This window comes from Eschrichtius robustus, chromosome X (assembly GCF_028021215.1).
Source record: "Eschrichtius robustus isolate mEscRob2 chromosome X, mEscRob2.pri, whole genome shotgun sequence".
Classification (NCBI taxonomy): Eukaryota; Metazoa; Chordata; class Mammalia; order Artiodactyla; family Eschrichtiidae; genus Eschrichtius; species Eschrichtius robustus.
This window is the reverse complement of record NC_090845.1, coordinates 33,857,305-33,871,967: the sequence shown is the minus strand read 5'-3', so window position 1 is coordinate 33,871,967 and position 14,663 is coordinate 33,857,305. Positions and strand designations below refer to the sequence as shown.

General features: G+C 33.6%; 1 protein-coding gene across 1 annotated transcript in view; it reads right to left on the bottom strand.

Moving 5' to 3' along the window:
• Positions 1–14,663, bottom strand: part of CFAP47 (cilia and flagella associated protein 47) — a 460,447-nt gene that overhangs the window by 385,108 nt on the left and 60,676 nt on the right. The window contains 2 exon segments of the mRNA XM_068532596.1: positions 934–1,028; positions 12,542–12,683. Of these exon segments, the coding sequence (XP_068388697.1) occupies positions 934–1,028; positions 12,542–12,683 (237 nt within the window).

Here is a 14,663-nt window from a genome sequence, read left to right as displayed (position 1 = left end):
CCAAGGTGTTAGAAAGAATTATGATACTTTCCAGAGGTTCTAGAGAAGAATCTGTTTCCTTGCCAGTCTCAGTTTCTAGAGTTCAGACAAATTCTTTGGCTGGTGGCCTCCTTGCACTATCTTCAAATCCAGCAACATCACATCTCTCTGACCCCTCTTCTATCATCACATATCCTTCTGACCACAGTCAGGAAAGGTTCTCTGTTTTTAACTCTTCATGTGATTAGACTGGGACCACCTACATAATCTCAGATAATCTCCCATGCTCAGGATCATTATTCTAATTACATTATACCTCAGCAAAGTATCTTTTACAATATAAGGGACTGTATTTACGAATGCAGGAAAACTGATATAAAAGACAAAAAAAGGGGCACTACAAATACAAATTTCTACAATGTATGCCTGAGCTTCTCTCTTATGCATGTCTCTCTTTTTTTCTTTCCAGATGGACTTATAGTTAGAAGAGAGGCAGAAATATAAGAAATAAAGAGTAGATTATCATAGAAGTGACTGTATTATATATCTGGACTTTTTCAATTTTTATTATTGCCTCTCACATTTCCTCACCTCTATGGAACATATTTCATGTTAATTTTAATCATAGCTCCCATTTGTATAAAGAAAGAGAGATAACCATTCAATTTATTTTGAATAGTCCTATTAAAATATACATATATAAAGTAAGTGGCTTTATAGGTTTGTATACTGATTATTACTTCTGAGAAATACGGTCTATATATACATATATATATATATATATATATATATATATATATATATATATATATATATATATATATATATATATATATATGCAAGTTCTCTAAAATGAAAGTATTCTTACAACACATGCTTCAGAATAATCACCTTAATAAACTGAAAACCATAATCAGAAAAAAATTATAAATTGCATCAATTCTCTATACACACCTGAGTTTTTGTGACACTTTTATTAGGATCCATAGTATGTAATGGGATTTCAAATATAAAATCAGTGCTGGAAAATGTCATTGGTGCTTGCAACACTGTGAGAGAAAAGCAAATACACTGTTAAAATACTAATAGACATAAGCTCACAGATAATTTTTACTTTACATTTAAATTTTCTACCTATTTTTGTATTTCCAGCCAGAAAACAAAATTATGTTTAAAAACATTTCAGAATATCTTGGTTTATCACATCTGTAAGTTCCAATTTTGTAATGGTAGTTAATTACAAGTAAAGTATAAAATGTACCCTTGAGTCAATAAAAGAGTATAAAATATACTAAATATTGACCTCAGGAAAAAAATAGACAAAGTTAAAATGATCTCCACAGTAAAGTTTCACCATTGCAGAAGTACAGAAGTGTAAAGAAATATAGAAGGAAAAATTATTGGAATAAAGGGAAAATATATAGATGGCATATAATAAAACATTTTATACATGAAACAGAAAAGCTCTACAGAGAAAATGGCTATTCTATGGAAGATTAGGAATGGAATCATATGTAAAAATACATTAGAGAAGATATTATCTGCTGGAAACTCCTATATTTTTAATAGATTTTTAGAGCAATTTTAGATTCACAGAACTGAGGAGAGATTTCCCATATAACCCCCTCACCACTGCCACACACACAGCCTCTTCCATTATCAACATCCTCTACCACAGCAGTACATTCGTTACACAGGAACCTGCAATGACACATCATTATAAGCTAATGCCCACTGTTTACATTAGTGATCATTCATGGTGTACATTCTCTAGGTTTGAACAAATGTATAATGACATCTATCCACCACTATAGTTTCATACAAAGGAAATTCACTGCCCCCAAAATCCTCTGTGGTCTACCTATTTGTCTCTCTCCCCCCACAACCCTTGGAAGCCACTGATCTTTTTATTGCCTCCATAGTTTTACATCTTCCAAACTGTTATACAGTTGGAATGATACAGTATGTAGGCTTGTGAGATTAGATTCTTTCACTTAGTAATGTATATTTAAGGTTCTTCCATGTCTTTTCATGACATGATAGCTCATTTCTTTTTAGTGCTAAATAATATTCCACTGTCTGGATGTACCACAGTTTATCCATTCACCTACTTGGATAAACAAGATTTGGAAGGACATCTTGGTTGCTTCCAAATTTTGGCAATTATGAACAAAGCTGCCATAAAATTTACATGCAGGCTTTTGTGTGAATATGAGTTTTCAACTCCTTTGTGTAAATACCAAGGAGAATGATCTGCTGGATCGTATTGTAAGAGTATGTTTAGTGTTGGAAGAAACCACCAAATGCCCAACTGTCTTCCAAAGAAGCAATATTATCTTTCAATCCCATCAGCAATGCAATCTCACTAGCAATTGCATTCACACCAGTTCCTGTTGTTCACATCCTCATCAGCATTTAGCATTCTCAGTGTTCTGGATTCTGGCCATGCTAATAGGTGTATAGTGGTATCTTATTGTTGTTTTAATTTGCATTTTCTTGATAACATATGATGTGGAGCATTTTTTCATGTGCTTATCCGCCATCAGTATATCTCCTTTAGTAAGGTGTATGTTCAGATCTCTGACCCATGTTTTAATTGGTTTTTCTTATTGTTGCATTTTGAAGAGTTCTCTGATATGTCTTTTGCAAATATTTTCTCCCAGTCAGCAGCTTGTCATTTGGTATCTTAATAGTGTCTTTTGCAGAGCAGAAATTTTTAATATTAATTAGGTCCAGCTTATTAATCCTTTCTTTCATAGATCTTGCCTTTGTTGTTGTACCTAAAATGTCACTGCCAAACCCAAGGTCATTTTAGAGATGTTTTCCTATGTTATTTTCTATGAGTTTTAGTTTTGCATTTTACATCGCGGTCTGCAATCCATTTTGAGTTAATTTTTGTGAAGGGTATAAAGTTTGTGTCTAGATTCATTTTTTTGCTTTTGGATGTCCAGTTATTCAGTACCATTCTTTAAAAAGACTATTCCGAATTGTACTGCCTCTACTTCTTTGTCAAAGATGAGTTGACTATACTTATGCAGGCCTATTTCTGGGCTCTTTTTTCTGTTCCATTGATCTATTTGTCTAGTTTTGTCAATACTAAACTCTCCTGATTATTGTACCTTTGTAGTAAGTCTTGAAGTTGGGTAGTGTCTGTCCTCTAACTTTGTTCTGTTCCTTCAATAGCATGTTGGCCACTGTGGGTCTTTTCCCTTTTCATATAAACTTTGAATCAATATGTCTGTCAATATCCACAAAATAACTTGCTGGGGTTTTGATTGGGAATGCACTGAATCTCTAGATCAAGTTGGGAAGAACTGCCAACTTGACAATACTGAGTCTTTCCATGCATTAACATGGAATATTGTTCCATTTATTTAATTCTTCTTTGATATCCTTCATCAGAGTTTTGTAGTTCTCCTCATATAGCTCTTATTAAGTATTTTGTTCAATTTATACCTAAGTATTTCATTTTTGTTGGGTGCTAATATAAATGGTATTTTGTATTTAATTTTAAATTCCATTTTACATTACTTATATACAGGAAAGCAACTGACTTTTGTATATTAGCCTGTATCCTGCAACCTTACTATAATAGCTTATTAGTTCCAGGAGTTTTTTTAATTTACTCAGATTTTCTATAGACAATCATGTCATCTGTGAACAAAGGCAGTTTTAGTTCTTCCTTCCTAATCTGTATACCTTTCAATTCCTTTTTATGTCTTATTGCATTAGCTAAGTCTTCCAGTACAATGTTGAGAAATAGTGGTGAGAGGGGATATCCTAGCCTGGTTTCTGTTCTTAGTGAGAAAGCTTCAAGTTTCTCACCATTAAGAATGATGTTAGCTGTGGGGGGTTTTCGTAGATATTTTCTGTCAAGTTGAGAAAGTTCCCCTCCATCACTCATTTACTGATTTTTTTTTTTTAATATATGGGTAATGGATTTTGTAAAATGCTTTTTTTCTGCATCTACTGATATGATCATGTGATATTTTCTTCTTTAGCCTGTTAATGTGATGGATTAATTTTTTTTCTTTCTAATAAAAAAGTTGTATGTTCTTCATAAAGAAAACAGTAAGAACACAAAAAAATCACCCCCCCCAAATTATCTATACTCTACCCACTCAGAAATCATTACTGTTCATGTTTTGTCTACATACAATTTTTCATATACATATATATTTCCATAACCCAAAAGTGGGGCCATATAACCACGTTTTGTAATCTACACTTTTTTTTAATTTAACAAGATATCATGAATTTTCTTGGAAGTACAGCATTCCTTAATAAACTCATAGTATAATCTAATTAGCCAATCCCCTATTGCTGGACATTTAGGTTACTCCCAGTATTTCACCATCATTGGTAATGCTCTAATGAACATCTTTATATATTGCTTTGTTTCCTTAGGATAAATTCCTAAGGAATGTTCTTAACAGAGAAAACTGTTATTTGGGGGTTGTATCTATAATATATATTATTTCACTGGTTTAAGTTATAGTTTGCTGATTTAAAATATACCTTCAATTCCTCTAGTGCTTTTACTTTGCACAGTGCTTTCCACTTTGCCAAGTATGCAAGGAAGCTACCAATTGTCCTTTTTTACTGAGAAGAAAACTGGTTAATTGAGTTTTGAATGTGAACCAGCCTTGCATACATGAGATACCCCTATACCTCTATCTTTCCCCTTCCCACTGGTAACCACTAGTTTGTTCTCTATATATGTAAGTCTGTTCCTGTTTTGTTATATATTGGGTTGGCCAAAGGGTTCATTTGGGTTTTCCCATAACATCTTATGGAAAAACCCAAATGAACTTTTTGGCCAACCCAGTATATTCATTTATTTTTTATATTCCACATACAAGTGATAACAGAGTATCTGTCTTTATCTGCAAGGACCTTCTTAATAACAAAATAATCCTAATTCCTCCCTACCTTCCTTAACATACTTATAGCATAATTGTTTGATGACTGTCATTGTTTCATTATTGTCATTAATTTCACTTACATATAAGTATAAACATATATATAAATAAATATCCTGTTGCCATTATGTTGAATAAACTTAAACGTCAGATCAAGAATATGAAAAATACTCTTATTTTACCTTTATTTGTTTTGTCTCCAGTGCTCTTCTTTTCTTTATATAGATCTAAGTTTCTCACCTATATCATTTTTCTTCTCGCTAAAGAACTTCTTTTAATATTTCTTTCAAGGCAGGTCTATTGGCAACAAATCCCCTCAATTTTTGTTTTTCTGAAAAAGTCTTTATTTCTCCTTCACTTCTGAAGGATAATTTCTCAAGGTACAGAATTCCAGATTGGTGTTTTTTTGTCTCTCAACACTTTATATATTTCCCTCCATTCTCTTCTTGCTTGCATAGTTTCTGAGAAGTCACATATAATTCTTATCTTTGCTCCTCAATATAGTAAGGTGTTTTTTCCTCTGAATTACTTCAGGATTTTTTTAAATTAATTTTTATTAGAGTGTAGTTGTTTTACAATGTTGTGTTCATTTCTGCTGTACAGCTAAGTGAATCAGTTATACATATACATATATCCATTCTTTTAAATTCCCTTTCCATCTAGGTCACCACAGAGCACTGAGTAGAATTCCCTGTGCTATATGGTAGGTTCTCATTAGTTATCTATTTTATATATAGTAGTGTATATATGTCAATCCCAATCTCCCAATTCATCCCAATCCCCTTTCTCCCTTGATAACTATAAGTCTGTTTTCTACATCTGTGACTCTATTTCTGCTTTGCAATTAAGTTCATCTATACCATTTCTCTAGATTCCACATAAATATTATATGGTATTTGTCTTTCTTTCTGACTTACTTCACTTTGTACAACAATCTTTAGATCCATCCATGTTGCTGCAAATGGCATTAATTTGTTCCTTTTTATGGCTGAGTAATATTCCATTGCATATATGTACCACATCTTCTTTATCCATTCCTCTGTCAGTGGATATTTAGGTTGCTTCCATGTCCTGGCTACTGTAAATAGTGCTGCAATGAACATCAGGGTGCATGAATTCTCAGGATTTTTTAATCTTTGATTTTTTTTGCAGTTTGAAAGTGATATGCCTAGGTGTAGTTTTTGCCATTCATTCTGTGTGGTATTCTCTGAGCCTACTGGATCCATGGTTTGGTGTCTGACATTAATTTGGAGGAAATTCCAGTCATTATGTTTCAAATATTTCTTCTGTTACTTTTTCTTCTCCCTCTGGTCTTTCCAGTATGCATATATTACATATTTTGTAGTTGTCCCACAGTACGTACATAGTCTGTTCTTTTTTTTTTTTTTTTTCAGTCTTTTCTATCCTTGCTTTTCTTTGGAGATATCTATTGATATATCCTCAAGTTCATAGATTCTTTCCTCAGCCATGTCCAGTCTACTAATACTCCTATCAATGACTCTTCATTTCTGTTCCAGTGTTTTTGATCTATAGCACTTCTTCTGGATCTTCTTAGAATTTTCACCTCTCTGCTTATATTGCCCATCTGTTCTTGCATGCTGTCTACTTTATCCATTACAGTCCTAAGCATATTAATCATAGTTGCTTTAAATTCCCAATGCAATCATTCCAACACCTCTGCCATATCAGCATCTGGTTTTCAACGCTAGTTCTGTCTCTTCAAACTATGTTTTTCACCTTTTAGTATGTCTTGTACTTTTTTCTTGATACTTAGACATGATGTACTGGGTAAAAGGAACTGCTGAAAACAGACCTTTAGTAATGTGGTAGTAAGTTGTGGGGGGAGGGGAAACATTCTATAATCCTATGATTAGATCTCAGTCTTTAGGTGAGCCTGTGTCTCTAGACTGTGAACTCTGCATGTGCTTCTCAATCTGTGCCCCACCACCACCACTTTGGGACTAAACGGCTAGAGCGGGCTGAGTTGGGTATTTCTCTTCTCCCACATAGAAGGTTACGGGAGGCTGGAGTTGGATATTTCCCTTCCCTGAGATCAGTGAGGTTCTGATAAAACCCTAGCAGGATCTGGTCAAATAGTTTCTCCTGAGGGCAGACCCTGTTAAGCAGAACAGAATGCTCTGGCATATTTCAAAATTATTCCTTTTCCTCACCCCTGCCAGAAACATGAGGGGATTTTTCTTCTATATTCACTGAGAGAATCAAGTCAAGCTCCTGGACGTAAAATTCACAAAACTATCAGAGCCCCTAATGACTGGGGATCCATGGAGATTTTCTCTCAGACTTGTCCATGCTGAACCTCTAGCAATTCATCAATTATGGTACAGGTTTCCTTCCTCAAGCATTGATTCCTGAAGTAACCTCCATTCCAGCAAGTTGTGATTCTCTGTATTTGCCCATGACTCTTTCGATTTTCAGGAGCATGAATCTGCCCTGTGACCTCACTTCTCTTATAGATCTAAAACTATTTGTTGATTTTTCAGTTTGTTTAGCTTTTGTACTTGTTGTAAGGATGGAGCAGTAACTTCCAAGCCTCTTACACACTGAACCAGAGACCAGAATTGAAAATCTATACTTTTTGAAACTTACCTTGGAGACGTTTGTAATCCTTAATGAAAACTCAAGAATCTTACAAGTTTATGGGAATGTAAGTCCCTGGAAAGAAACCAATTTCTGATGCAAAAACACATGTATCTTACAAGTGTTTTTATTATACCAGTGGAATTAATAGATGCTTTGGCAGCGAGTTAGGACATGTGGAATAGGAGAAATGTGTAGATAGTGTTCATCATTGTGTCACCCCAACTCTTGTCATGAGAAATCCTAGGAAAAGACGATATTATGGCACACTACAAGAAATAGCACATCTAAGATGTTCTGCCTATTTGCAATTTGGCAACTGAGGATAATCAGTGAAATAATAGATTGGTTATAGCTTTAAAAACAAAGCACTGTTCTGCCATATTATGACACCATTTAGATATCTCTATTTCATTTATATAAAGCTACATTCTACCCAACACATTATTGGAGAAAGTTTCTGGAGAAACTGTTTCTCAAGATTAAAGTCTCACATACTAATATTTTGGTTCCCCCCCTAAATTAAAACATTCACTGGCATCCAGATTGTCAGGAAATGATGTAATAGTTGAAGCTGAAGCCAGCATTGTGAGACTCACTAAGAAACATAATAGGCAAGAATCAATAGACATTTAAGGAACTCCTCAACACGAGGGAGACAGAAATAAAGGAAAAATAATTCAGCAAAAATTGAGACAATGTAGTCAACAGAAGTTCAAATAATTTATAATATAATTACAGATAAAACGTGTTGCTTTCATTTTAAAAAAAAAGTCTATAAGTAAAGAAATAGTCAGAAAAAAGTTGAAAAATCTTGTCAGTTTGGAATCACCAAGATAACTTTTTAAGAAATAAAATAGTCAAGTCAGAAAAAGATATCCTGGGAAATAAAATGAAAAGATGAGGAAAAGGATAATAAGGGAGAATATATAAGATAATTAAAATATACAATATAATCAAAGAGGTACAAATAGGAGTCTAACCAATAGGAGTCAGAGAAAGAAATAAGAAAACAATGGGAAGGAGTTTTTCAAGGAAACAATTTAGGAAAACTTTATAGAACTGAAGGACATAAGCTTCTAGAGTGAAAAGCTCCACAAGAACTTAGGACAGTGGTAAAGATAAAAGCTTCACACCAAAGTCATCAATGGGAAATAATGGAGTACAGGGATAAAAAAGTTTCTATAACCTTCTAAAGGGAAAACAGTGGGTAATATATGATGGGTGGGAAAGAAGACTGGCATCAGACTTCTAAATGCAACAATGGGAGTTAGAAGATAATGATAGCACCTTCAAATTTTTGAGGGAAAATTATTTTCAATCTAGAATTCCACACTCAACTATCATTCAAGTGTAGGAGGAAAAACAAAGATACTTTCAGACATGGATTTTGTAAAAAGGTAACTCCGTTGCACCCTTTCTTTGGAAGCTCCTGGAAGATGTAATCTATCAGTACAATGAAGTAAACCAAGAAATAGGAAGGTGAGAAATTGAAGAAACAGGAGATTCAAGCTAAAAGAGAGTCAAAAGGAATCCCTACAAGTAGAATGAAGGGAAGTCTCCAACTCTGCCACAGGGAAAGAAAGCATCTAGTCCATGTTGGAACAGGAAGTTGATGTGCTCCAGGAGGGTTGCTTCAAGAGAATAAGAAGACATGACATATTATCTGACAGACTAGACTATGTGGAATATTGTCCTGAAAGGCATATTATAGAGCTTTATGGCATGGGAGGATTTAGTCAAATACCTAAGGACAATTAAGCAATTATTAGCTCCAGGAAAAAAAAAAAAAAAAGTTGAAATAAAGGAAATAAAATAACTCTGCATGATACATTACTTGGCTAAACAATGTACAATCCATCATCATAATAATTAAATCTGATAAAAAGTTTAATTGAAATTAAAGGTGTAATTATATTAGGAAAAAGGATAAGAGGAGTTAGAGCTTCCAGTGAGTCAAGTTGCCTATCATCAAATAAGTGTTTTCATTAGATAATTAACGAGGAAAATCACTGCCTCTAGGGTGCAGGATAAGCCTCAAGGAGGAGAGAGATAATGGATTGCAATTCTGGATTAGCACTATTTTAACTCAAAAATGAACGCATGTAATTTGGGAGTAAAGAGATAACAGCAGGCTTGTGAGCCTCCAATTTAGGTATCATCATCCTACCGAGGTGATGGCTGAGAGAGTAACGGATTTGATCATACCTCCTTGTAAACATAAAAATGGTATTGACCAGTGGACTTATTCAAAGAAGAAACTTGGCATACATTATCTGTCCAAATAGCCAATTAAAAATATCTGGGATTTATGGGGCATTGCTCCTAGGAGAATGGGTATTTATCACATAGGCATTATCTGTATAACTATGAAGATTAAAAAACAATGCAGAGCTCCAAACAAAAACGGCATCCTGGGCTTCCCTGGTGGCGCAGTGGTTGGGAATCTGCCTGCTAATACAGGGGACACGGGTTCGCGCCCTGGTCTGGGAAGATCCCACATGCCACGGAGCAAGTAGGCCCGTGAGCCACAACTACTGAGCCTGCGCGTCTGGAGCCTGTGCTCCGCAACAAAAGAGGCCACAATAGTGAGAGGCCCGCGCACCGCGATGAAGAGTAGCCCCCGCTTGCCACAACTACGGGAAGCCCTAGCACAGAAACGATGACCCAACATAGTAATCAATCAATCAATAAATAAATCTTTAAAAAAAAAAAAAAAAAAACGGCATCCTTTGAGAACAAGCTTTCTTGTTGAAACAAGGTTTCAAATATCATTCAAAAGTCATCTGTTAATTCAAAACCAAAGGCATCCTAAGGAGGGATCAAAGGACAAGTTGGAAGATGCCAAGTTCTACAGGAAGAAATATTACATCTCTGTCTAATTTTACTTGTATCATTTGAATCATTAGCAAACTTTGGTGTTGATAAGTTATATGATATAATTTAAGTCTGCTTTGACGTTTCAACTGTTGGTGGAAATACAATAATATTTTTATAAATTAAGTAAGTATAAAAATTATTGAATAAATTTTAAACCATTAAAAATAGGGGAAAAAAACAGAATTACACATTTACCAATCCTGTAGATGGGGAAGACGATCTAATCTTTAAGCAATGTTGGAAATCACAGAGGAAATGATAGATAGATTTCACCATAAAATTATTTAAAAGATCTACTGAAAAATGAATAAAACTAAAGGCAAACAACAAATCTTAGAAAACATTCACAGTAAACATGAAAAAAAATATTATCAATAAAGAGGTCACTGACATCTACTGGATAAATACAAAACCTCAGTGATAAAGGCAAGGTTCATGAACAGATAATTTACATAACAGCAAAGATAGAAAATTTTAATTCTCATGAGCAATCAAAGAAATGAAAATTGAAATGAAGAACTTTTAATCACAAAGAAAGAGATCCAATTTCTTTCATTCAATGCTTATTAGAGTTGACACTGGAGGAGGGGTGAAATGACACTGACACAGCTCTTTACAAAAGCCCTTTTGCAAATATGTACTGATACATACTTTAGAAAAAATGCAGGCAATTCAGAGATTCTCACCTTCAAAAAAATCTAAATAGGGAAAAAGTATTATACACAAAAATGTTCACTACTACAGTATTTACATTAACAAGAAAATAAAAGAAGGAAACAACCTAAATGCTTGTGATTATGTTTAAGTAATCTATAAGAGAGACTTACTGGATGAAATACTCTACAATAGTTGTCAGTGTTAATTTATATAATTAATAAGAGTCTATAGCATCCAAGTAAAAGTTTCTATTGAGTGATCAGGTTTCAACTTAACATAGGCAGTAAGATCCCAACTATGTTATAAATAAGCTAATAAAAGCAAAATAGAGAATAAAAGAAGAGTAAGACACCAAAATATTAATAAGAGTGTGCTCTAAATATTCACATTCCAGATGATGTTTTCTGTGTTTCTACATTTTCCAATTTTCCTTAATGAGGATACATTAATTTTTAATTATAAAATCTGTAAATTTTATTTTCTTTTTCATTAAAATAACTTACCTAATTCAGAAAAATTACACAGTAATTATTTTCTTTCCCTAAAAAGATATCTTAAAACAAGGGAGAAATTTTTAACTTCATGGAGCCTCTCTACCAGTAGTGGAATTTCTAATTCTGTATTTTAAATGGGAGTGAAATAAATCTCTATACTATATATGCTACTTTAATGAGGCTTCTCTTACTAGGTGCCAAGTACAATTATTAACTGGTCATTATTTTATTATTAAAGACAATTAATGTCAGAACCATAAAAACATAGTATAATATAAACTAGACTTAACTTTTCAAGAAAAATACTTAAGCACATATAATACTATGCAAAGCCAAAGCCAGTCAAAAGTATGGTTTACAGAGGGCATCAGTTTTATACTTGAACTCTTGGAGAAAATGAATAAATATTCAATAAATAATTCAAAATTTTAATATACTTATCCTTCTTTACTTGTACTTAGTTCTTTAGTAACCCATCTCTTTGGGGTGAAAAACATTTCCTTAAATAAAATTTTCATCATTTTATTTTATAACCAATATATTTTATTTTAATAATTTCTATTTTGATTTAATCATTTAAATTGCCCACACAATAAACAAAGTACTAACCTGACCTTTGTTTTTTATTATATCTTATTTTTCAAAAAAATACTTATTTATTTATTTGGCTGCACGGGGTCTTAGTTGCGGCATGCGGGATCTAGTTCCCTGACCAGGGGTCAAACCTGGGCCCCCTGTATTGGGAGCACGGAGTCTTAAACCACTGGACCACCAGGGAAGTCCCTATATCCTATTTTTTTAAGCAAAGGTAAATCATGTGAGATTATATCCAGGCTATTTATTAAAATTCAATCTCACAGACTCACAAATACACAAGAATTGTATCATAAATTTACTTTCTAATATTTGTTTTTAAAAAATAAATATCATGCTCTAATTTTTTAAACTTCTAGCTCCTTAAGCATAAATATTTGGTTTATGCACATCAATTGAATGTTTCATATTACATACCAGTAGCTTGAACGTAACATGGTCGAATAAGTGGTGCCATTTTTGGAGTCATAGGAGAGTCTGACAAACAACACTGAGTGTAAAGTTCTGAAGCTGCGAAGAAATTAATTCGAACTTGAATGCTAAAGTCATAAGTTGCCACCTGACAGACAAAAAATACATTATAAATGTGACTATTTTTGCTATAAAAATTGTGATTTTTTAAAATTCAAATACAGTTGGCATACATTATTATGTTAGTTTCAGTTGTACTACACAGTGATTTGACATTTGCATATATTATGAGATGATCACCATAATAAGTCTAGTAATCAACTGTCCCCATACAAAATTATTACAATTATTGACCATTCTCCTTATGCTGTATATTACACCCCTGTGACTTATTTATTTTATAACTGGAGGTTTGTATCTCTTTATTCCCTTCACCTATTTCAACCAATACTATTTTTTATTGTACATATTTAAAGTTTACAACTTGATGATTTGATTTACATATACATAATGAAATAACACAACCAAGCTAATTAACATATCCATCACCTCACATAGTTACCTTGCTGTGTGTGTGTGAGAGAGAGAGAGAGAGAGAGAGAGAACACTTAGGATCTACCCTCTTAGCAAATTTCAAGTATAAAGTACAATATTGTTACCAGAACTAACATATGACCCAGCAATCTCACTTCTGGATATTTACTCAAAGGAACTGAAGTCAGGATCTCAAAGAGATACCTGCACTCCTATGTTCATTGCAGCATTATTCACAATAGTCAAGATATGGAAATAACCTACATATTCATGAATGGATAAAAAAATAAATGTGGTATACACATACAATGAAATATTTTTTCAGTTTTAAAAATAGAAGGAAATCCTGCCATTTGCAACAACGTGGATGGACCTGTGGGACATGATACTAAATGAAATAAACCAGACACAGAAACACAAATAATGTATGGTCTAACTTACATGTAGAATCTAAAACAGTCAAACTCATAGAAGCAGAGAGTAGAATGGTGGTTGCCAGGGACTGGGGGGAAGGGAGATATGGGGAGATGTTGGTCAAAGGGTGCAAAGTTTCAGTTATGCAAGATGAATAAGTTCTGGAGATCTAACGAGATACTATGGATTTAGCAAAACAGCAGTTTTAAAAAAAAAAGACAGTTTCAAAAAGAAAATTATCATGTGACATTGAAAGAATATCTTTTTTTCAAAATAAGACTTGGCTTATTTTTCATGAGTCCAAAAATAATTCTTAAAAATAAAAAATAAAAATATTAAAAATAATTGCTATTATTTCAAAATGGACCAAAGGCCTAAATATAAAACCTAAAACTATAAACGTTGTAGAAGAAAATGTAGGAGAAAAATCTTTCTTAAGTGCAATACAAAAATAATCATCTATAAAAAAATAAATTGTACTTTATCAAATTTTAAATTTATTTATTTATTTATTTTGGGCAGCGTTAGGTCTTCATTGCTTTGTGCGGGCTTTCTCTAGTTGTGGCGATCGGGGGCTACTCTTCGCGGCGGTGCACGGACTTCTCATTGCAGTGGCTTCTCTTGTGGAGGACGGGCTCTAGGCGCACGGGCTTCAGAACCTGTGGCGTGTGGGCTCGGTAGTTGTGGCTTGCAGGCTCTAGAGCGCAGGCTCAGTAGTTGTGGCACACGGGATTAGTTTATCCGCGGCACGTGGGATCTTCCCAGACCAGGGCTCAAACCCGTGTCCCCTGCATTGGCAGGCGGATTCTTAACCACTGCGCCACCAGGGAAGCCCCTCTCAAACTTTAAATATCTGTTCTGTTAATGATAATGTTAAAAAATAAAATTACAAGCCAAAAACATATTTCTGACCAAAAAAATCCATCTTACATCCAAAATATATAAAGAACACACAAAGATTAATAAAAAACAAAGTACCCAATGAAAAACTATGTATTGAAAAGACAATTCAGGAAAGAAAATGTACATATGACATATTACCACATAATTAGATGTTTAACATCATCAGATACTAGGGAAATGCAATTTGAAATCACAGAAGATAACACTTCACACCTATCAAAATGCTTAAATAAAAATGATATTACCAAGTGCTGATAAAGATGTAAGCACCTAATAC